Here is a 21,875-nt window from a genome sequence, read left to right as displayed (position 1 = left end):
CAATGATTCCAGGTCAAGAGTTCAAGAGCTCAGGTTTTTGTCTCTTGGGGGTGGGGGCATTTCCTGCTCTTGGTCTTCTTTCCTGGGTCCTCAGCTAAACTCTGTTGTAGTGTTAGGGGGAGCCGAGGAAGTGGGGAAGGGGATGTGGTAACCAGAACCACTTCCTGCTATGGCTGTGTTGAAAACCAAGCTTCCCCCAAGTTCCCCTTCATGGGGGGTTGGTGAGTAGGTGTGTGTATAAGTGTATGTGTGGGGGTAGCAAAGGAGGAAGTTGGGGGTTGGGAGAAAAGAGTTCTTGCTTGGATTCCAAGTCCTGGTTTCTCTCTCCCCAGTTGTTAAGAACCAGCAGTATTCCTGAAGGCAAGCGTAGCTGAGAAGCGGTACTCGTTGCTTACACAGTGTGCCAGGCACCACTAGAACAGGCCCACACGGGAAACACTGTTATTAGCACCATTTTTAAGGTGGAGGGAAATGGTATGTAGTGTTGATAGCTGGAGTCACACAATGAGCTGAATGGATTTGGGCAGTCCAGACCCAGGGTGGGAGCCCCATCGCCCTACGTGCTCTCTCTGCCAGCCCCCATCGCCTTACACGCTCTCTCTGCCAAGCTCTGTGACTCTGGTGAACCTCAGTTTCCACATCTGCACCATGAAGGGAATTAGAATAGATTGCAACACCCCCATGTGTGGTGTTTGCATTTCTGTTGACTCTTTTTTTCCTCTCCCCCAAATTTCTACCCAGTCACAGTGAGGTACACTTTTAATACTAGTACTCAGAAGGCAAAGGAAAGCAGGTGCACATACATGCACACACACATGCAGGAGCACACACATATATGTACACACACATGCAGGAGCACACACATACATGCACACACACATGCAGGAGCACACACATACATGCACACACATACAGGAGCACACACATACATGCACACACACATGCAGGAGCACACACATACATGCACACACATGCAGGAGCACACACATACATGCACACACATGCAGGAGCACACACATACATGTACACACACATGCAGGAGCACATACATGCACACACACATGCAGGAGCACACACATACATGCACACACACATACAGGAGCACACATACATGCACACACACATGAGGGAGCACACACATACATGCATACACACATGTAGGAGCACACACATGCAGGAGCACACACATGCACACACACATGCAGGAGCACACACATGCATGCACACACACATGCAGGAGCACACACATACAGGAGGACACACATACATGCACACATACATGTAGGAGTACACACATACATGCACACACATGTACACACACATGCAGGAGCACATACATGCATGCACACACATACACACATGCAGGAGCACACACATACATGCAAATGCACACATACCATGTATTACATTTCATCTGTGTGTCTTTGTGTGCCACAGTGCTCAGAGGTCAGAGGACAACTTGTAAGAGTTGGTTCTCTTCTACCGTGAGAGTCCCTGGGATGAACTCCAGTCTTGTGCTTGGTGACAAGCTCCTTTAACTGCTGAGCCATCTCACTGGCTCTCTGGTAACGAACTTGAGATCCTAGCTCAGAAACAAAAGAAGAGGAGAAGGAAGAAAGGAAGCTAGGATCTCAAGTAGCCAGGGTGGCTTAGAACTTGCTGTGCAACCAAGGATGACCTTAGACTCCTGACCCGCTTTCCTCTGACACCTGAGGACATAGCACACTTCTTAGCATAATGCTTAACTCATGAAACACAACAAAAAATGTGTTGAATAGCTTGTTTTATTTTATTTTATATTTTTTGGTTTTTCTAGACAGGGTTTCTCTGTGTAGCCCTGGCTGTCCTGGAACTCACTCTGTAGACCAGGCTGGCCTCAAACTCAGAAATTCGACTGCCTCTGCCTCCCAAGTGCTGGGATTAAAGGCGTGCGCCATCACTGCCCGGCTGTTTGTTTTTCAAGGCAGGGTCTCTCTGTCTAGCCCTGTCTATCCTGGAACTCAATAAGTAGACCAGGCTGCCCTTGGACTCAAAGAGATCCACCTGCCTCTGACTCTTCTTTTTCTTTCTTTTTTTTGTTTTTGTTTTTCGAGACCGGATTTCTCTGTGTAGCCCTGGTTGTCCTGGAACTCACTCTGTAGACCAGGCTGGCCTCGAACTCAGAAATCCACCTGCCTCTGCCTCCCAAGTGCTGGGATTAAAGGCGTGTGCCACCACTGCCCGGCCCTGCCTCTGACTCAAGTGTGGGGATTCAAGGCATGTGCCACCACCGTGGGGGCTTATTTGTTTATTTATTCATAATAGGGTCTCATGTAGCCCAGGTTGGCCTCAAACTTGCTATGTATCAGGGACTGGCTTTGAGCTCTCCCCTCTCCTGCTTTCACTGTCCAAGTGTTGGTTTAACTAAATTGAGCAGTCATTAAAGATTTGAAGATCTAGCTGGGCGGTGGTGGCACACACCTTTAATCACAGTGCTTGGGAGGCAGGGGTAAGTGAATCTCTAAATTCAAAACCAGCCTGGTCTACAGAAAGAGTTCCAGGACAGTCAGGAGTACACAGAGAAACCCTGTCTCAAAACCAAAAACCAACCAAACGAGAAGAACAACAACAAAAACTGAGGCTCTTCACCGATGGTTTGAGTATTTGATGAAACTTTTGAACCTTTTACAAAGACAAATCAACACACACCAGAGGTTCTTCCCTCCCCGCTCGCCCGGGGGACATTTGGTAACATCAATGGTTGTCACAATGGGTGACAATGGGTGGTGCTGGCACTAGGAGGAAGAGAAGATGAGAACACCTCTAGACACATTGCGATGTCTGAGGACATTCCCAAACAAAGGACCATCAGTCACAGTATAAAGATGCCAAGCTTGATGAGTGTGGTGGCGCACACTCAGGAGACAGAGGCAGGGGGATCTCTATGAGTTTGAGGCCAGGCTGGTCCACATAGCAACATCTAGGCCAGTCAGGACTTCATAGTGGGACCTTGCCTCAAAAATAAAAACCAAGGGTGTAAAGCTCAAGAAACCAGACAAACATAGACATGACATATGGTCTAGATGTGACATACTACATAGCTGTGACATCTAATACAGACAGGACCCATGACATAGGTATGATGTATATGTGACATACAACACAGATGACATATTGCATAGATGTGACACATAACAGGTGCGACATACCATACAGATAGAACATACATACATTGATGTGACATCCAACACAAACATGGCACACGCCATAGACGTGACATCCACATGTATGACATCCTCAACAGAATTGCTGGCAAGATGAGGGGGACTTCATTGATTTCTCTGAAGTTCTTGACTGTCACCTCTATGAAGATCAGGATGGGAAGTTCTTTTATTTTGTTTCCATTTCACATCTGGTATTACTCTTTGACCTCACTCTCCCTAGTCTGTAGTAGAGTTGCCCTGGATCCCTGTCTCAGCATATGCTCCCTCAAAGTCCTGAGCCTCCAGCCTTATTGAAGTAGGGCAGCAGGGGAAGAGAAGGCCTCAAGTGGGAAGACCCTGGAGACCCACCTATTTCGTTCACCTGTACTCTGATCTGCTCAGTCCCCACTGCAGATGAGACTCTTTCAGATTCAGGCTGCTCAAGGCTTGGACCCTGGCTCTCTGTTTTAACTCAGATCATGGGGTCTTGTGATCATGGGCAAGTCCCTTGACTGCTCTGAGTTGAAGTTTCCTATTCCAAAAGAGCCAGAGTTGCCTCCCAAGCCAACCTTGTAAGCCAGGCATGGTGTGCACACCTACGACACAGCACTTGAGAGACAGAGGCCGGAGATGGAAGTTCAGCACGAACCTGGCCTCCGTTTGGACATTGTCTCAGTAAATCAAGGGTAGGCTGGAGAGATGAAGCAGTAGGTAAATGCATTTCTTGTAGAAGCGTAAGGGCCCGACTTCAGATCCACAGCGTCCGTGTGAACAGTTGGGCGTGGTCACTCACGTGGGCATCCCCTGCACTGCGGATGGAGACTCAGAGACAGGATTACCAAGGTTCACAGGCTACCAGCCTATTTGCAAGTCACTGGGCTCTAAGTTTAGGGAGAGACTCTGCCTCAAAAGAATAAAAGGAAAGATGACAGAGGGAGACAGCCAACATCTCCTCTTGTCTTGGCTGTCATGGATGTGTGGCTCTTCACACACACATGTACACACACACACACCCTAAAACAAATTAACAGATAGAAACAAGGGCTAGGAACAGTTCAGTTGTAGGTGTGTGCCTAGCATGTGTAAGACCCTAGGGGTGTGGGCACACACACACACACAGACTCATACACACTGAGTCACATAGACTAACATACAGAGTCACACACACAGACACACAGACACAGACTCACACTCACACACTTACACAGATACAGACTCACACACACACACAGACTCATACACATACAGTCACATAGACTAACATACAGAGTCACACACACAGACTTACTTATGCACAGATTTTCACACACACACTCACACACAGGAACTCACACCAAGACTCATATATACACACAAACTCACACACACAGAGTCACATGGAGATAAAGACTCACACACAATCTCACACACACACACACACTCAGTCACACACAGACACAGATTCACACTCACACACTTACAGATACAGACTCAGACACACACACACAGACTCACACACGGACACACAAACTCATACACGCATGTAGGGGATAGAACATATATATGAGAAGTTTGTAGAGAGCACATCACAATGTTCAACACAATAAATCACAAAAAAAGTGAATTATCACTGTGGGTTGGAGGTGAGATGCCTTGCCCAAGGTAAGGAAATGGTTAAGAAATGGTGAGGTTGGGAAATGGCAGACCCAGGGCTGCAATTCAGTGCTGAAGACCATCCGTCAGAAGCATCCAGAGAAGCCTGGGTGCACACTGTCTCCCAGGTCTGCTCATTGGGAAGCATATGAAGGTCTGGACACACAGGAGGCTCAACCAGAGCAGCTTGCTGAAGGCAGATCAAGGCCCTGCTTCACCATAGTGGCAGGCTGGGAGGATGGAAGGATGGAGGCTGCTGGCTGCTGGGACGATTGTGCAAAAGCTTTCCTGGGTGGAGCAGGGCTGGAGGAGGGGAAGGGTCCACGAAGACTTCACAGCTCCGGAGAGGAAGGTGTATGTCCCATCCAGGTCACCCTCAGGCTTAGAGCCAAGACCCCAGCCTCCTAATTTCCAATCACAAACCTGACACCAGCAACTGAGGTCTCGTGAACGCTGTGCTGAAAGTGTTTTCTGTGTTTCGAGTCTCATTTTACCCTCAGATCAATATAGGGACCAAGGGTCCGTTTTTGTTCTTTAAACAGAAGACGAAGGATGCTATAGCCGGAGAAGGATGAAGCTTCTGCTTGCTTCCACATGTTCCTGAGGCTCATCTTTCCTTCCCCAAGGAGTCAGCCTGCTGGGGCTAGGGGGTTGCCCTGTGGAATTCCCCAAATCCTGCCTCAAAGAGGCAGCAGAGGAAGCTGAGTCAAAGACGCCACGGGGGTGGGGGGAAAGCGGGGGTGGGGTGGGGGGGATGAGAGGATGGACTCTACAGTGTGGGGAGGGGTCCAGGCTGTGCTCTGGCCAGGGAGGGGGTGTCTCAGAAGCCCAAGGAAGAGGGGTTTCAGGACTCAGGTCTTCCAGTCCTCTACCAGGCTAATCACTCAGGGCCTTCAGACCAAGGCTAGGTGAATCCTCCATCCTGCACACCCTCCTTCCCTTTCCCACAAATTATGTAGTTTGCAAAAACTCAACCGCTTCCCTGAGTGCTGTGGTTTCCTGTGGGTCTGGGGTCCTGCCTGACTTGGCAATGGGGGACTGTGGGTAGGGGACAAGGGAGAGGGTAGTGTAAGCACTCTCTTTGGGCTGCCCAACACACACACACACACACACACACACACATGCACGCACATACACACACACACACACACCCTGAGTCAGCATAAGCCTGGAGGGGAGGGGCGGGGACACTGATTCAGTTTTAGTGCCTCTTTAAAAATCTCTGCAAAGGCAGCTTTCCCCAGAAGCTGCAGTCCTCACCATGAGCCCCTGGCAGCCCCTGCTCCTGGCGCTCCTGGCTCTAGGCTGCAGCTCTGCTGCCCCTCACCACCGCAAGCCGACTTTTGTGGTCTTCCCCAAGGACTTGAAAAGCGCCAACCTCACGGACACCCAGCTGGCAGAGGTAGACAGATGGCTCTGTGGAAAGCCAGGAGGGAAGATGTCCACTATCCCAAGGAAGGGGGCCCTCAAATATGCTTTCTGGATTTGGGGGTGATGGGCATGTCTGCCAGGGTTAGGCAGTAGGGGTAAGTGGTCTGGAGGCTCTGGGAAGATTAGGGTCTGCTGGAAGGATAGAATAGTGGGGGGGGGGGCTTCAAAGGGTGGTGACATGGCACGGGTTAGCAGTGAACAGTTAAACCCTGGGGGGGGGCTTTGGGGTAGGCATGGTTTATATCATCTGAGGTTGTGATGCTATCCTCAGGATAGGGAAATTCTAGCTGTGCAGAAAGAACTGGTGTCCTTGGCTTAAGAGTCCCTAAGCCTGTGGTCTAGAGGTCCAGAGGGAAGGTGCCAGAATTCTGCGATGTCTCTGACTCTTCCTCCATTCACAGGAATACCTGTACCGCTATGGGTACACTCGGGCAGCCCAGATGATGGGAGAGAAGCAGTCCCTGCGGCCCGCTTTGCTGATGCTTCAGAAGCAGCTGTCCCTGCCCCAGACTGGTGAGCTGGACAGAGAGACACTCAAGGCCATTCATACACCACGCTGTGGTGTCCCAGACGTGGGCAAATTCCAAACCTTCGAAGGCGACCTCAAGTGGCACCATCATAACATCACATACTGGTGAGATGCTGGGCTTAGAAGCAGGTGCCTGGGTGGGACTGGAGGCCAGTTTGCACCTCCACTTGGCTGGACAGAAGGGATTCTTAGCAATACAAGTCCCGAGAGGCAAGAGCCCTGGGTCTTTTGAAGATCGGGTGTAGCTGCTGCCCCGCCTCCTCCCATTTGTGATCCCTGCGTACCTCCTCCCCCATCGACGCCGGCTTTTCACCTCCAGGATCCAAAGCTACACTGAAGACTTGCCGCGAGACGTGATCGATGACTCCTTCGCGCGCGCCTTCGCGGTGTGGAGCGAGGTGACACCGCTCACCTTCACCCGCGTGTACGGGCCCGAAGCAGACATTGTCATCCAGTTTGGTGTCGCGGGTGAGAACTCCTGGGCTGGGCGGACCATGGGAGGGACGTCCACTCCTGGGCCTGCCCCACAATCCCTAGTCGCCACTCCCACAGACGACACCCTTCCCACCTCCAGCGGGGTTGGAGCCGCAGACACCTATTCTCAAGGCCTGGGGCGCTGCTCAGGGGGAGGCGCAGTCGCCTTCAGTCTCTTGCATTTAACGAGAGCAAAGTATTGTTGACCGAGTCCTTTCCTCTCCGACGACTTCTTGCAGAGCACGGAGATGGGTATCCCTTCGACGGCAAGGACGGTCTTCTGGCACACGCCTTCCCCCCAGGCCCCGGCATTCAGGGAGATGCCCACTTCGACGACGAAGAGTTGTGGTCGCTGGGCAAAGGCGTCGGTGAGATCCTGAGCCTTCCAGTATCCGCCCCCACCCCAACCCCGTCCCAACTCCCTCCTCTTACAGCGGCGTGTGGCCAGCCTCCCTGACTCTAGCCTCCTTTCTACAGTGGTCCCCACTTACTTTGGAAACTCAGATGGTGCCCCATGTCACTTTCCCTTCACCTTCGAGGGACGCTCCTATTTGGCCTGCACCACAGATGGCCGCAACGACGGCTCGCCTTGGTGTAGCACGACAGCCGACTATGACACGGACCGCAAATACGGTTTCTGCCCCAGTGAGAGTGAGTATGTGCGGGGGTGGGGAGCGGGGCGACACCTTTAAGGGTACAGAATCTTCGTTTCCAATCCCTCTTTGCCATTAGTGGTGTGGCCAGGTTACTCTCCCTCTCTCTGGGTCCAGTCTCCTCCGTGAAATGAGAAGCGTGCTGGGCCCGGCTTGGAAGTAATAACGTGGGTCTCCTCAGGACTCTACACGGAGCACGGCAACGGAGACGGCAAACCCTGTGTGTTCCCATTCATCTTTGAGGGCCACTCCTACTCTGCCTGCACCACTAAAGGTCGCTCGGATGGTTACCGCTGGTGCGCCACCACCGCCAACTATGACCAAGATAAGCTGTATGGCTTCTGCCCTACCCGAGGTACCTGGGCCCCGCCTACCAGGGTCAGCCCGGCTCTGCCCTCCAGCATTGGCCTCCAAAACTGGCTTTTCCGTCCATTCATTTCCTTTCTCTATTTACTATCAGCCGTCTGCCTCCACATCTCCTTTCCTTAACTCCCAATTGGGCGGCTTGTTTGTTTGTTTGTTTGTTTGTTTTGTTTACCCTTAGGCTTCGGTCTCCTATCTTAGGCTCTGCCCATTACTATTTCCTGGCTTCCGCAGTGCTCCACAGCGCCCCCTAGGCTTCAAAAAATAAGCCATTGAGATTCTCTAGCCCAGCTTAGTTTGGCTCACCCCTGGCACCATATTAGATCCACCCACCTGGCTCACTTACGATTCTTGGTCTCTCCAGTCGACGTGACCGTAGTTGGGGGCAACTCAGCAGGAAAGCTTTGCGTCTTCCCCTTCGTCTTCCTGGGCAAGCAGTACTCTACCTGTACCAGCGAGGGCCGCAGTGATGGGCGCCTCTGGTGCGCGACCACATCGAGCTTCGACACTGACAAGAAGTGGGGTTTCTGTCCAGACCAAGGTGGGCGGGGCTCTGAGGCTCCTGGGGTGGGGTCTGAGTCACCTCCTGGCAGTGGAGGTGGCGCAGCCAGGGCTGGGGCCTTGGGCCGATGTTTACATTTCAGGCTCCCTCTACCTTCCAGGGTACAGCCTGTTCCTGGTGGCAGCTCACGAGTTCGGCCATGCTCTGGGCTTAGATCATTCTAGTGAGCCGAAAGCGCTCATGTACCCCATGTACCACTACCACGAGGGCTTCCCTCTGAATGAAGACGACATAAAAGGCATCCAGTATCTCTATGGTGAGGCTGGGGGACAGAGATGGAGGAGCAGAGGAGAGGATGTGGTTCAGCTGGAGGAAGAGGGGAGGGGAGAAACGGAACCTCAATATCCATCTGAGTCAGGGCCTGAGTGCCCAGTGACTGCTTGGAGATGACATTCTAGGCCCGGGCTGAAAAGCTAGCCCAGGCTGGGTGTGCAGCCTAGCGTTTAGAGTACATACTGAGCGCCGCAGAGCAGACGTGAGGCCCTGGGTTTGATCCTCAGCAAGAAGGGTCAGCTTAGGGCTGGAGAGACAGCTCAGAGGTTAAGAGCACCGACTGCTCTTCTAGAGGCCCTGAGTTCAATTCCCAGCAACCACATGGTGACTCACAACCATCCGTAATGGGATCTGATGCCCTCTTCGGGTGTGTCTGAGGACAGGGATGGTGGTACTCATATACATTAAGTAAATAAATAAATAAATAAATAAGTAAGTAAATAAATCTTTGAAGAAAAAAAAGAAGAGTCAGTTAAGCCACTTCATAGGTAAGTCAGTTCTCTTCTGTATCAAGTGGCGTGCAATAATAGCGTGGGTCTCATAAGGCTTAGACAGGGCTAACCGAAGTAGAATGATGCCTGACTTTATTAAGTGACATTTGATTGTTTTGTTTTTTGATCATGATTAGCCTTTAAAAAATGAGGATACTTGCTGGGTGGCCTTGCAAGCCTGTGATTCCCAGCGCTCGGGAGATTGAGACAAAAGGGTTACCGTGAATTTGAGGCTGGCCTGAGATATACACTAAGCTCCAGGCCAACCTGGGCTACTTAAAGCTCTGACCCAAAGGAACTTTCAAAGATGAATTGATTTGTATTTGTATGGGTGTTTGGCCTGACCATGTGTGTACCATGTGTGTGCAATGCCAGAAGAGGGCGTTAGATCACTTAAAACTGGAGAAGCAAATTGTGAACTGCCATGTGGGTGTTAGAAATGATCTCAGGTCCTGTGGAAGAGCAGCCAGTGGTCTTAACCACTGAGCCACGTCTTCAGCTCCCAAAGGAACTTTTAAAGGCATAGCAGGCCAGGCATAGGTCCATGTAGGAAGCACAGGCAGCTCGCAGCACTGCTTGACACGGTGCTCATCCAAAAGACTCTCTCCCTGCCTGACTTGAGGAAGGGAGGGAGATTCTGTCTGTTTTGTTCTGAGAACCTAGTCTGTATCTTCCCAGAGCTCAGTTCTGGACACTTAGGTTTGGTGTATGAGAAGAGGCTTGCTTGTAGCCTCTAGCTTCAAGGCAAGACGGAAGGCTTCATTGCTGGACTTGGTAGTAGGCTGGGGCTAGAGAGAAATGCTGACTAGTGTGTCTTACCTAGTGTCTTGGTTTTAGGTCGTGGTCCCAAGCCTGACCCAAAGCCTCCAGCCACCACCACAGCTGAACCACAGCCGACAGCTCCTCCCACTTTGTGTCCCACGGCACCTCCCACAGTGGGCCCCACAGTTGGCCCTACAGGCGCCCCCTCACCTGGCCCTACAGGCGCCCCCTCACCTGGCCCTACAGGCACCCCCTCACCTGGCCCTACTGCTGGCTCTTCTGAGGCCTCTACAGAGCCTTTGAGTCCAGCAGACAATCCTTGCAGTGTGGATATTTTTGATGCTATTGCTGAGATCCAGGGCGCTCTGTATTTCTTCAAGGATGGGTAAGCAGGAGGGGTGAGTGGGTGAGAGAGGGGGTTTGGATAGGAGCCTGCTTGCGTCTTCCACCAACTTTCTCGGGCCAAGATTCAGGGCCCTGATATTTCCTTTCTTCTCAGTCGGTACTGGAAGTTCCCGAACCACAGAGGAAGCCGATTGCAGGGCCCCTTTGTTATTGCCCGCACGTGGCCAGCTCTGCCTGCAAAGCTGGACTCAGCCTTTGAGGATCCGCAGTCCAAGAAGCTTTTCTTCTTCTCTGGTTAGTTTATGTCTCTCTAGCTCCTCTATTCTCAGTACCATCATCTTAGGACAGACACCTTGTGTAACCCGTGAAACTGCGACTGCAAAAGAGCGCCCCCTCCCGGCTGATGCCATTTGAGTTTTGCGGGGGTGGGGTGGGGAGTGTTGAATTTCAATGCTTCTTGAGTGGCTCTGATACTAGGTCTCTCTGGCTTCTCCCTACTGACCCTCAAAGAGACTGTGCCTCATCTTTGTGTCCACTGACCGATTTGACCATTCTCTTCCGCAGGGCGCCAAATGTGGGTGTACACAGGCCAGTCGGTGCTGGGCCCGAGGAGTCTGGAGAAGTTGGGTCTAGGCTCAGAGGTAACCCAGGTCACCGGACTTCTCCCGCGCCGTGCCGGGAAGGCTCTGCTGTTCAGCAAGGGCCGTTTCTGGAAGTAAGAGCGACCGCGGCCACCAGTAGGGGGAGCCCTAGCACCACTCGCCCGCAGCCCTGGGGTGGGGAGCGGGAGGGGCTCATCGCTTGTCCACCTTCCTGCAGATTCGACTTGAAATCTCAGAAAGTGGATCCCCAGAGCGTCACTCGCTTGGATAAGGAGTTCTCTGGTGTGCCCTGGAACTCACACGACATCTTCCAGTACCAAGGTGAGGGTTGCTGATGCTGGCTGGGGAGGGTCCCTTCATGAGACGTTTCCCACTCTGGACTCCCTCCCTTAGCGACTGTCTAGTTTCTTAGCAGGAGAGAGCAAGCCCTTGGAGATTGAAGGAACTATTCCAGATAAGAGCCCTGTAGAGAGCACCCCAACTTCACACAGCCAGATCGAAGTCCCAGATTGCTTGCATATCTTTCTCTTTCGGGAACACGAGTAGGGAACACAGCTCTCTAGAAGTCTCGTTCCTTGATTATTAAACAGTAGCCAAGGGCCTATAATGTGCAGAACTGCCACTAGGGATACATGGAGAGGCAAGAAAGTGCTAGCTGTCTTTGGGCAAGTCACTGCCTCTCTTGGGGCCTCAGTTTCCCCATCTGTAAAATATATTATCTGGAGTTCTGTTAGGCTGATTCTAAGACTCAAACCTCCCAAATCTATTATTTTTCAACCATCTCCTGTATACCCTTCCCCCAACCATAGCAGTTACCCAATAACCTTTAATATGTTCTTCAAGAGTGGGGAGGCATTAGGAGTAGTGGACAATGGTTCTGACGGTGGTCCCAAACAACACTAAGGTAGAAGAAACTCACATGGCCCTGTCTGTGCGTCCAAGTTCTCATCTCCTCCCCAGACTCCTGACATTCTCTCTGCTCCGCCTAGGCTGGCTGCTCTTTGAACAGATCAAGGTCCTCTGTAGCCTAAGGCCCTCGGGACAGTTGTTCCCCTATTTGGAAGGCTTCCCACCTAAACTGGCAGCCTCTCTCTCATCCTTCAGGTTTCAGTGCTAAGGTTACCACTTCAGGGAGTTTCTTCCCTGACCCTCATTATTTTATTTACTTCTTTTTATGTCTTCCTACATCTTGAGATCGTGTCTGTATTTTTCTACTGTAGTTCCTCCGGCCTCTCATAGTCCCCGGTACATAGACGGTCTCAGTAAATCTTTGTTGAATGAATGGATGAGTTTGTCCAATAAATGTAGTCGGATAAATTGATGTGAGCTTTAAAATGGTTACCGTTCATTAGTCTGCTGATTAATTCACAGCCTGTACGTGGAACACCTACTGTGCGTCAGGTTTGCTAGTTCTTTGGGTATCAAGGTCTGTGCCCTCCAGCATGTCACAGGCAGGTAGAAGAGATGGAAATGTCCTATCAAAACCACAGAAAGATAAAGAAAAAGCCAGGAGGAGGAGTGTGTCTTAGTTAGGGCTCAACTGCTGTGAAGAGACACTGTGACCATGGCAACTTAAGAGTTAATGTTTAAAGAAGAAGATTTAATTGGGGCTGGCTTACAATTCAGAGGCTCAGTCCATTAATTTCAGGGTGGGAAACATGGTGGCACACAGGCAAACATGGTGCTGGAGAGGTAGTTGAGAGTTCTGCATCAGCAGCAGGCAGCAGGAAGAGAGAGAGAGAGAGACACTGGGCTTGCCTTGAGCATCTCAAATCTCAAAGCCCACTCCTAATGATACAGGTCTTCTAATAAGGCCACACCCCTTCCCATCTCGTTAAGTGCCACTCCCTGTGAGCCTATAGGGTCCATTTTCTTTGAAACCACGACAGGGTGCTTGTAAAAATCTATGATAAATGCATCTATGATGCATTTGTCTATGATAAAGGAGTATAGGATTCAGCTTTCTTGTGTCTTCTTGTCTCCCATAGACAAAGCCTATTTCTGCCATGACAAATACTTCTGGCGTGTGAGTTTCCAAGATGAGGTGAACCAGGAGAACCAGGCGAACCAGGCGAACGAGGTGAACCAGCCGAATCAGGTGGACCACGTGGGCTATGTGACCTACGACCTCCTGCAATGCCCTTGAATTGGGGCTCCTCTTTTGCTTCAGCAAGTCTCTAGAGACCACCCTGAGAGAAAGGAGCTCATTGGCCGGAAACAAACTGGTGATCTCTTCCAGAGACTGGAAAGGAGTGGAGGCGGGCAGGATCCTCTCTGCATCCTGCCGTTTCCTGTTGGACTGTCTCTAATAAACACGAATCCCCCAAGCTTTGCCAGCTACGTTAATCAGTTGGCTTATCTGTAGTTGTATAAGCATCCAAGCACCTGCTGGTCAGAAGACAACTTTGAAGGGTCGGTTCTGAGCTTTTTATTTTTATGTGGCATCTGGGGATTGAACTCAGCTGACTTTTGTGACAAGTACTTCACCTGCTGAACCATCTCACCGACTCCAGGTCTTTTATTTATTATGTATGTGGTCATGTTCCCATGCATGTATTTAGCCTATAGAATGCTTGCTATGTGTCAGGCGCTGCTCCAACCACTGCATAAATATTAAGGTGTCCAGTTACCCCTACTGGAAGGTATTATGTAACTATTTCTCTCTTACATCGGAGGACACCACGGAGATATCCACTCATTAAACATTTATTGAGAACATCCCTAGGGAGTCAGGCTCTCTACTGGGCATTAGGGACAGGGGAATTTATTGGATGTTGGTTCTTCCCTCAGGGATCTCTCAGGGATTCTCAGTGTCCTGAAAAGCTGCTGAAACCAGACCCCAGACTCCACTCTCGAGAATCCAACTCATTCACAAGGGAAACCCTGTGGTTGCTGGCAGCAGCAGCGTGCTTACAGAGCACATATGCTAGAGAGGTAGGGGGTTCTGTGCATTATGCTTTAGGTCAGACTGTGTCCTCCAGCCGAGATGATCTCTCGGGTAGAACTGATCCAGGAAGGATGGCTAAGTGTCTTCTTGGGACAGTCTTTTTTTTTTTTTAATAAATGAATAAATGAATATTTATTTGTGTTTGTATGCACATATGTGCTGATGCCTTAGGAGGCCAGAAGAGGGCGTTGGATCCTTTGGAATTAGAGTTGTAGGCAGTAATGTGCTGCCCCATGCCATTACTGGGAGCCAAATTCTGATCCTCTGGAACAGCAGCAAGCACATTAAATTAGAACTACGTCTCCTGCCAACCATCTCGACAAACACACAGGATGGTGGTCTTAGCATTCAAATCATGAGAACCTAGCAATGGGGATGCCTGCCCACTAGGAAGAGGTGCGCATGAGGGTGTGCTCTCAGTGAGAGGCTAGAAAGAGCAGGGAGGCTGGTGTGATGTAATTGTGTTCTGCAGGAGTCCAAGCAGGAGTCTGAAGAGTAGCCCAGAGAACCGCCCCCTCCCCAAGCTTATTTGGGGTGCTCCTCTCTTTGCTGGACTATTTCTAGCTCAGGAATGAGCCACTCCCATCTGCACACAAGCATTCCTTAACACTTAAAATTCCTTGTTTAAAACCTCTCTCCAGACCGGGCAGTGGTGGTGCACCCCTTTAATCCCAGCACTTGGGAGGCAGAGGCAGGTGGATTTCTGAGTTCAAGGCCAGCCTGGTCTACAGAGTGAGTTCCAGGACAGCCAGGACTACACAGAGAAACCCTGTCTCGAAAAAACAAAAAACAAACCAAACCAAAACACCCTCTCTCCACTCCAACTCTCTGGAGTTACTATCCTGCTTCTCTACTCCCAGGCCCACTCCCAGTAGAACTTACCCACAGGTGGATCCCACACACCTCTATGCTTCCTTGTTCCAGGCTCTAAACAACTGCTTATCACAGGCTCCTGCCTCACGACACCACTGGCTCACCTGCGACTCCCAGTCAGCACAGTGAACACTGTCTGCCCTCCATCCATCCATGGATAAGACAGTCCACCTTCCTTTCTCTATAGAAATACTTTCCACACCTCCCCTTGTGGCTCTTCTCTTCCCCTCTGTAGCCTCTCGTGAGAGCGCATCCTAAGGTTCAATTCCCAAGAGTCCTCTGTGGACACTTGTTCCCTGTGACCCCACCAAGCAACCTACTCTGAATAGCATTTCCATGTGAAAGACTCCAAACTGGCATTGCACAGCTGAACCTCTCCCCTGAGCTCTAGACTCAGGCTCGTCTGCCTGCTCTTCATGACCTAACAGGCTTTCCGGCTAAACAGACCCAACTCTCTCCTCTTCCAGCTGTCACCATGCTCTATGACTGTGGATGCACACATTCCTACACAGAGGGTGACAACTCTTAGGAGTTCTGTCATTCCGCTAGGATTACCCAGCAAGCACTTTTATCCGCTAAGCCATCTCATTGCCTGTCCCCAATATTTAAATACTTCTGGAAGGTGTGTTGTACCCTTTGTGTCTCTTGAATCCCTTTGTTCAATGATGTCTTTGTGAGCTTCGTGCATATTTTGTAAACAGTGGATAGTTTATTCTCAGTGCTATGCTTAATTCCTTTGTGTGAATGCCTGACAATGATCTATTTTTGCTACTGGTAGACATTTGGGTATATTTTGGTCTGGGATCATTATGAATAATGCAGCTATGACTATTTTTTGGAAAAGTCTTGGTGAGGGAGCCGTTGGAAAGATGGTTCGGGGTTAAAGTACTTGCTGGTCTTTCAGAGGATTCCCAGTGCCCAAATCTAGTGGCTCACAACTGCCTTTAAGTTCAGTTCCAGGGGATTCAACACCCTCTTCTGCCCTCAATGGGTATGTGCGCGTACACACACACACACACACACCAATAAAACAAAAAGTTTTTGAGAGTCATTTCTTCTTCTGCCCACAAACTAGAGTAATACTGGGCTGAAGGGTAGCATGTACTTGCCTATACTTAAAAGATGCGACAAAGCGTTCCAGAGGGGCTTTGGCTGTTCCTATTCTTCACAGTGCAGTCGTTGTCTTATTCCCCTGCCATGCTTAGCTCAGCTGCAGGTCCTGCTGCCTGTGTTTCTGCGCATCTGATGTCTCGACTTCTCTAGACTGGGCACGATTAATTACCTCTTGGTTAGACTCCCATAGGCACTCCTGCCTCCTGCCTCTGTGTGTGTGTGTGTGTGTGTGTGTGTGTACATAAACATGTGTAGGTGCAGGCAGAGGCCCGAGGTCATGACCTCGATACCTTGGGTATCGTTTCCAGGGGCTCTCCATCCTGATTTAAAAACATATTACAATTCCTTCATTGGTTATGTGTACGTAAATGGGTACCCATGCACCAACAGCACTTGCATGGCAGTCCGTGGACCACTGGCAGGACCTGGCTCTTTATCTGTGTGGCTCAAGGATCAAACTCACGCTGTCAGCCTTGTTGGCAAGTGCCTTTACCTGATGATGAGCCAGCCATCTTGCCACCCTCAGCCCCATCTTATTTTTGAGACAGTCTCCTCTCCCTCTCTCCCTCTTTCTCTCGTTCTCTCTCTCCCTCTCTCTCCCCCTCCCTCTCCCCCTCCCTCTCCCCTCCCCCTCCCTCTCTCTCCCAGACCTGGGGCCTGGTTGGGCTGGCTGCCACTGAGCCCCAGGGATAACTCCAGCTTCTTCATCACTAACCATATGATTACAGGCCCTGTATGTCCCACGTACTTTTCTGAGTAATCTTCCCATTATTTTAGCTCAGCTGTCAGAGCCATTGCTCATGTTTAACTATAGACCACACAATCCCTCTGCACCAAAACTTCCTGTGCCTTCCTTTTTGGATTAGACACGCATGGGGGTGGGGGGGCTGGAGAGATGGCTTAGTAGTTAAGAGCACCGACTACTCTTCCAGAGGTTCTGAGTTCAATTCCTAGCAACCATGAGGTGACTCACAACCATCTGTAATGGGATCCGATGCCTTGTTTTGGTGAGTAGTAAGACAGCTACAGTGTACTCATCTACACACACAAATACATACATAAATAAATAAATAAATAAATAAATAAATAAAGTGTAAAAAAAAAGAACTCAGGTTCCTCCTTTAAAAAATTGTCTTATTGCTGTGACAGGAATTCTCGGACTAGAAACAGCCTGAGGAAAAAAGATTTTGTTTGTTTAATACCAGCTTACAAGTTCCAATTACAACCATCACTGAGGGAAGCCAGAGTAAAAGCTGGAGACAGGAACCTGGAGGCAGGAACTGAAACGGAGGCCATGAAGGAACATTGCTTACTGGCTCCTCATGGCTTGCTCAGCCTGCTTTCATATAGCACCCAGGACCACCCGCACAGGGGTGGCACCACTCACAGTGGGCGGAGCCTTCCGTCATTAATCAAGAAAATGTCCCACAGGCTTGACTACAGACCAATCTGGTGAAGGCATTTTCTCAATTGAGTTCTTCTGATTCTAAAAGGACTGTAGCTTTCGCCGAGTTGATGTAAAACTAGCAAGCACAGCCTTCAAGAGGCTCTCTTCTCTTGTTTGCTCTCTTCTCTGTATCCATTCACTCCGATGCAGACACAGTGGCCATCCTTGCTGGTTCACGAACAGTACAGGTTTCTTCTTGTACTTGTCACTCAAGAACGCCTAGGCTTAAACCCAGGGTCCTGCGCATGCTAGGCTAGCATCTTTCCACCGAACTACACCTCTAGACCTACGTACTTGCTGCTGCTTCCGCTGGAGAGTTCTTCCCAGAGATCTTTGCGTTGTTAGTTCTCATTAGCTCAGGTCTCAAGCTTTCTGGGAGCCCTTCTGTCAGGTCACCCTTTAGTTCTCCTCATCAGTGGCCCCAGTTTTCCTTCTTAAGCTATGGCATAGTCTCATATCTACCTATTTGCTCACAGACTTTCTCCGATGTTCTCCTTAGAACATGAGCCTCAGGAAGACAAGTAGCCAGTTGATGGTCATTACTGTATGAGCAAAGGTCTCTGTTGCTAACAGAGGATCACCATCAATTGTGCTGAGTAAACGAACCCAGGTGTTCTGGAGAACTCAGCAGAGGTGAGGAAGCCCTCTGTGAGAAATGACTCGGGTATGGGTGGGCTCCTCAGGTGCTTCTGGTGAAACTGAGAGTCCGGGGGCCACAAGGAGAAGTGGCCAGATTGGGGAGGTTGGGCACAGCGGGCACTAGGACCCGGCGCGGCGCGCGGCGGGCGGAGAAGCTCTTGGCGCTCCAGCAGCCCGGCTGCGGCCACTTGTGCGATCCCACCGCCCCGCGCGCCATGAGCCGCAGGTTCACGGTCACCTCGCTGCCCCCCGCAGCGTCCGCCGCCTCCGCTGACCCAGAGTCCCGCCGGCATTCGGTCGCCGACCCCCGCCGGCTCCCGAGGGAAGACGTCAAAGGTAGAGGCCGCGGGGGGCGGGACTGCTGGGGGCGGGGCGAGAGGGCGGGGCCACTGCAGCGTGGGGCGGGGCCTGGGCTGGGCCAGGGGCCTGCAGGGAGCGGACAGGAGTGCGGACCCAAGGATTTGGGGCACCCCAGATGGAAGGGCGAGGGGGCGTGACCGGATCCTGGTGGGCGGGGCCACAGGGGAGCAAGTTGGGCCAGGAAAAGAGCTGGGGCAGGGGAAAGGAAGGGGCGAGCTGGAGACTGAGGGCCTGGGTCTGGAGGGGAGTAGGCCCAAACACTAAGGAGGTGTGGACCTTGAGGAGAGGGAGTAGGACCAAGGAGCGGGGACTATGAGATTGGGGTGTCCAGAGCTGCAGTGAAGCGGGCCCAGGTCTCTTTGGGGGAACCAACCAGAACGGATTGGGCTGGAAGGATCAAAGTAGGGCCAGGATGGGTGGGTGGGGTCGCTGAGGCAGGAGCTACGTTAACGGATCCTTGATGCCCAGCGGGTTCTCCAGTCTTCTGCCTCTTTGTAGAAAGTCGGAATGCCTGGGTATCCCCTAAAGGAGACCGCAGACAGGGAAATTAGTTTGAATCATAGGCAGTTAGGTCGAGGAAGGATGTCAAAGGACCCAGTCCCAATCCTTGGGCATTTATCTCCGTCTGAGGGAGAGCCCCTGAAGGGTTGGGAGGAGCTAGCTGAGCCGGAGTTGGAGGTGTTCAGTTCAGTGATCTTGTAATGGAAGTCACACGCAGCTACACTGAAGAGGGCAAAGGGATCCTTCTGACTCTCCGAAAAGAAGTAACATCCTGGTTACAGAAACAGTCCCCTCTGCAAGGGTCACTTTCAGGGTTTTCCCCTCTTCCTAGCTCTGTGCCCTTCTCCTTTGGAAGGAGAGGGGCGAATAGGCTTGGAGCAGCCCCAAGGCCGGGAGGAGAGGGCCTTCCCTGGTCGCTAGGGGTCGCTCATGAGCCGCGGGTGAGCTCGCATTGCCTGGAGCTAACACAAGCCTGTTTTGGGGGTTTTCCTCAAGGTATGGACAGCTCCAGGTCTGGACTTCCGCAGATTCCAGTCAGGTGACCCGACTGCCTCATGGATTGTGGACACTCGGGTTTCTTCCCATTCGTTCTCTTTGCTGTAACTTCCCTTGCTTCTCAGTTTTAAAAAATGGCTTATCAAACCTCTCAGAATCAAAAATTTCAACAACACCTCATCACCGTTTTCTCTTCTCATCAAATCCAGTTGTTTCTCATGATTTGGCCACTGACCTTCAAAATTGATCCTGAATTCTGTTACATCTCTCCTTTGTCGGTCACCATCTCCCTGGTCCAAGCCTGTAATGTTGCTCACATATCCAGGGCCACATCCTCCTCTCTGATCTCCCTGCCATCAGCCCGGTCTACCCATCCCAGACTAAGATGCCCATCACTGTTGGATGAAGGCCAAACCTTTCAGCTTCTTTCTTCATTTGCATCTGGTATGTCTCATCCTGTTTACCCCACCCCTACCCTGCCCCACTTCCACAAGCTAGGAAAACTGGAGCTCATTCTGTAAGTCATAGCTCATTTCACCTCTTCTGAGATCCTTTTCATTTTCCCTTGCTCCCAGGAAGAGGCAATCATTCCCCTTCAGTCTGTCCACCAGAGCACATTTCCAGTGGATGCCGGTTCAAGTACATTAAAGACAGCGGCCATGTCTCTTTATCTCTGTATTCTCAGTTCTAGGCCCAAAGCCTAGCAGTGAGTGACCAGTGCTCATCAGACCACAGTGTGTGGCTCTAGTCTTCTCCTTCTCCCACCCCTTTGCCTCTTCTCCTCCTGTTCCTCAGACCTTGGCCTGGGAATAAGATGTTGGGGACTCATGTCCCAAGGTGACTGCCCAGTTTTTCCATTTACACCCTCCAGATGCCTGCACCATTGAAGTAAAATATAGACCTGGAATTCAACTGTCCAAATTGTATGTGCGAAGTGTGTGGAAGGTTGTGTACTTGCGGCTGAGGCTGTGCGCGCATGTCTTGATGTGAATATCTCTCAGTTTTCATGGTCTGTCAGGTACTCAGTGAGCGCTTACATCACACACTGTCCTGCTAGTGTGTGTGTGTGTGACAGACATGTCAGTGTGTCTGTTTCCCCGTTTGCATCCATGAGATCACTCAAAGTTCCCCTTTGTCACGATTTGGGTGACTTTTTACCTCTCGAGCCCTCAGATGGCCTCAAGCATCTCCCTCATGAAGGTCACTGCACTGGGAATTAGATGAACGCTCCCAGGGAGGAGTTTAGCATCTGCTGTCTTTTCCACAGCTGCTTTTGTGTCAGTCTTTAGACATAAGAGTCAGTCAGTCAGCGGCTCAGAGAGATGCTCTCCCCACCACTGTCTCTAGGCCCAAAGGGAGCAGTGACAGCATGTATAAGGCCTGGGAGTGGCAGAGGGGAGGCTTTGGCAAACCACGTATGTGTGAGCATCGTGTTTTACAGCGGGCCCAGGAGATAAGGTTTGCTCCTTGGCATGTCACCTGCTGTATGACCCACAGCGATGAAGAGGGCAGGTGAGCAGCTGAGCCCTGAGTGCACCATTAACCCCAGACTGTAGCCCACATGCTCAGCTGCCTCTTTCCATGGGAAGGAAGGTTGGTGGTGACCTCTTGGGATAGAAGTAGACATGGGACAAATTCTTATATCTCTGAGCCAAGCCCCATATCCTTTTACCTACACCCCCTGCCTCGACTTTTCAGGGGGAACCCTGGGGCTGGCCCGGCTCACAGAAACTGGGGGTGAGCCTTCATGGAGGTAGAATGAAATAATTTTTGCCAGGGGGTGAAGCAAGACCATAAGATGGGCTACACATGCTCTGGTCAAGCTCATGGTATCGTCTCAGACACACTGCTTCCCCCCCCCCCCGGGGTCTCAGTTTACCGGTCTGTAGCATAGAGTAGAAAGGGTCCTTCCTGCAATAATAGTACTGACAGTGAGTTTGTGGAGGTGGTCACACCTGTACTCCCAGGAGGCTAAGGCAGTCCAGCCTTGGTTAAAAAACCCAACCCAAACCAAACCCTCCAGACAGACAACAAAATAATCAGGGGGAGGTTTGGATGATCTATAAGGGAGGGGCCTCCCCAGGACTCAGATCTCATGTTTCAGTCTGTGTGACACACACACACACACACACACACACACACACACAGAGAGAGAGAGAGAGAGAGAGAGAGAGAGAGAGAGAGAGAGAGAGAGAGAGAGA

General features: G+C 51.0%; 2 protein-coding genes across 3 annotated transcripts in view; both read left to right on the top strand.

Annotated features, from left to right (window-relative positions):
• The first annotated feature begins 6,049 nt into the window (after positions 1-6,049).
• On the top strand, positions 6,050-14,019 carry Mmp9 (matrix metallopeptidase 9). The gene is made up of 13 exons (XM_028769671.1): positions 6,050-6,216; positions 6,647-6,879; positions 7,094-7,242; positions 7,488-7,616; positions 7,726-7,899; positions 8,083-8,256; positions 8,629-8,805; positions 8,927-9,082; positions 10,428-10,737; positions 10,852-10,991; positions 11,262-11,412; positions 11,517-11,620; positions 13,288-14,019. Exons 1-13 carry the CDS (start codon positions 6,076-6,078, stop codon positions 13,443-13,445), a joined length of 2,196 nt encoding a protein of 731 aa, XP_028625504.1. The 5' UTR covers positions 6,050-6,075; the 3' UTR covers positions 13,446-14,019.
• Positions 14,020-18,533: 4,514 nt separating this feature from the next.
• The window catches only part of Slc12a5 (solute carrier family 12 member 5), a 36,648-nt gene continuing 33,306 nt past the window's right edge, over positions 18,534-21,875 (top strand). For both annotated transcript variants that reach the window (XM_028769588.1, XM_028769589.1), the window contains exon 1: positions 18,534-18,654. In XM_028769588.1, coding sequence (XP_028625421.1) covers positions 18,534-18,654 — 121 coding nt within the window. The remainder of the gene's footprint in view (positions 18,655-21,875) is intronic.

Source organism: Grammomys surdaster, unplaced genomic scaffold (assembly GCF_004785775.1).
Source record: "Grammomys surdaster isolate TR1022 unplaced genomic scaffold, NIH_TR_1.0 193, whole genome shotgun sequence".
NCBI lineage: Eukaryota > Metazoa > Chordata > Mammalia > Rodentia > Muridae > Grammomys > Grammomys surdaster.
Note: the sequence above shows the minus strand (reverse complement) of the source record. Positions and strands in the feature narration are given on the sequence as shown.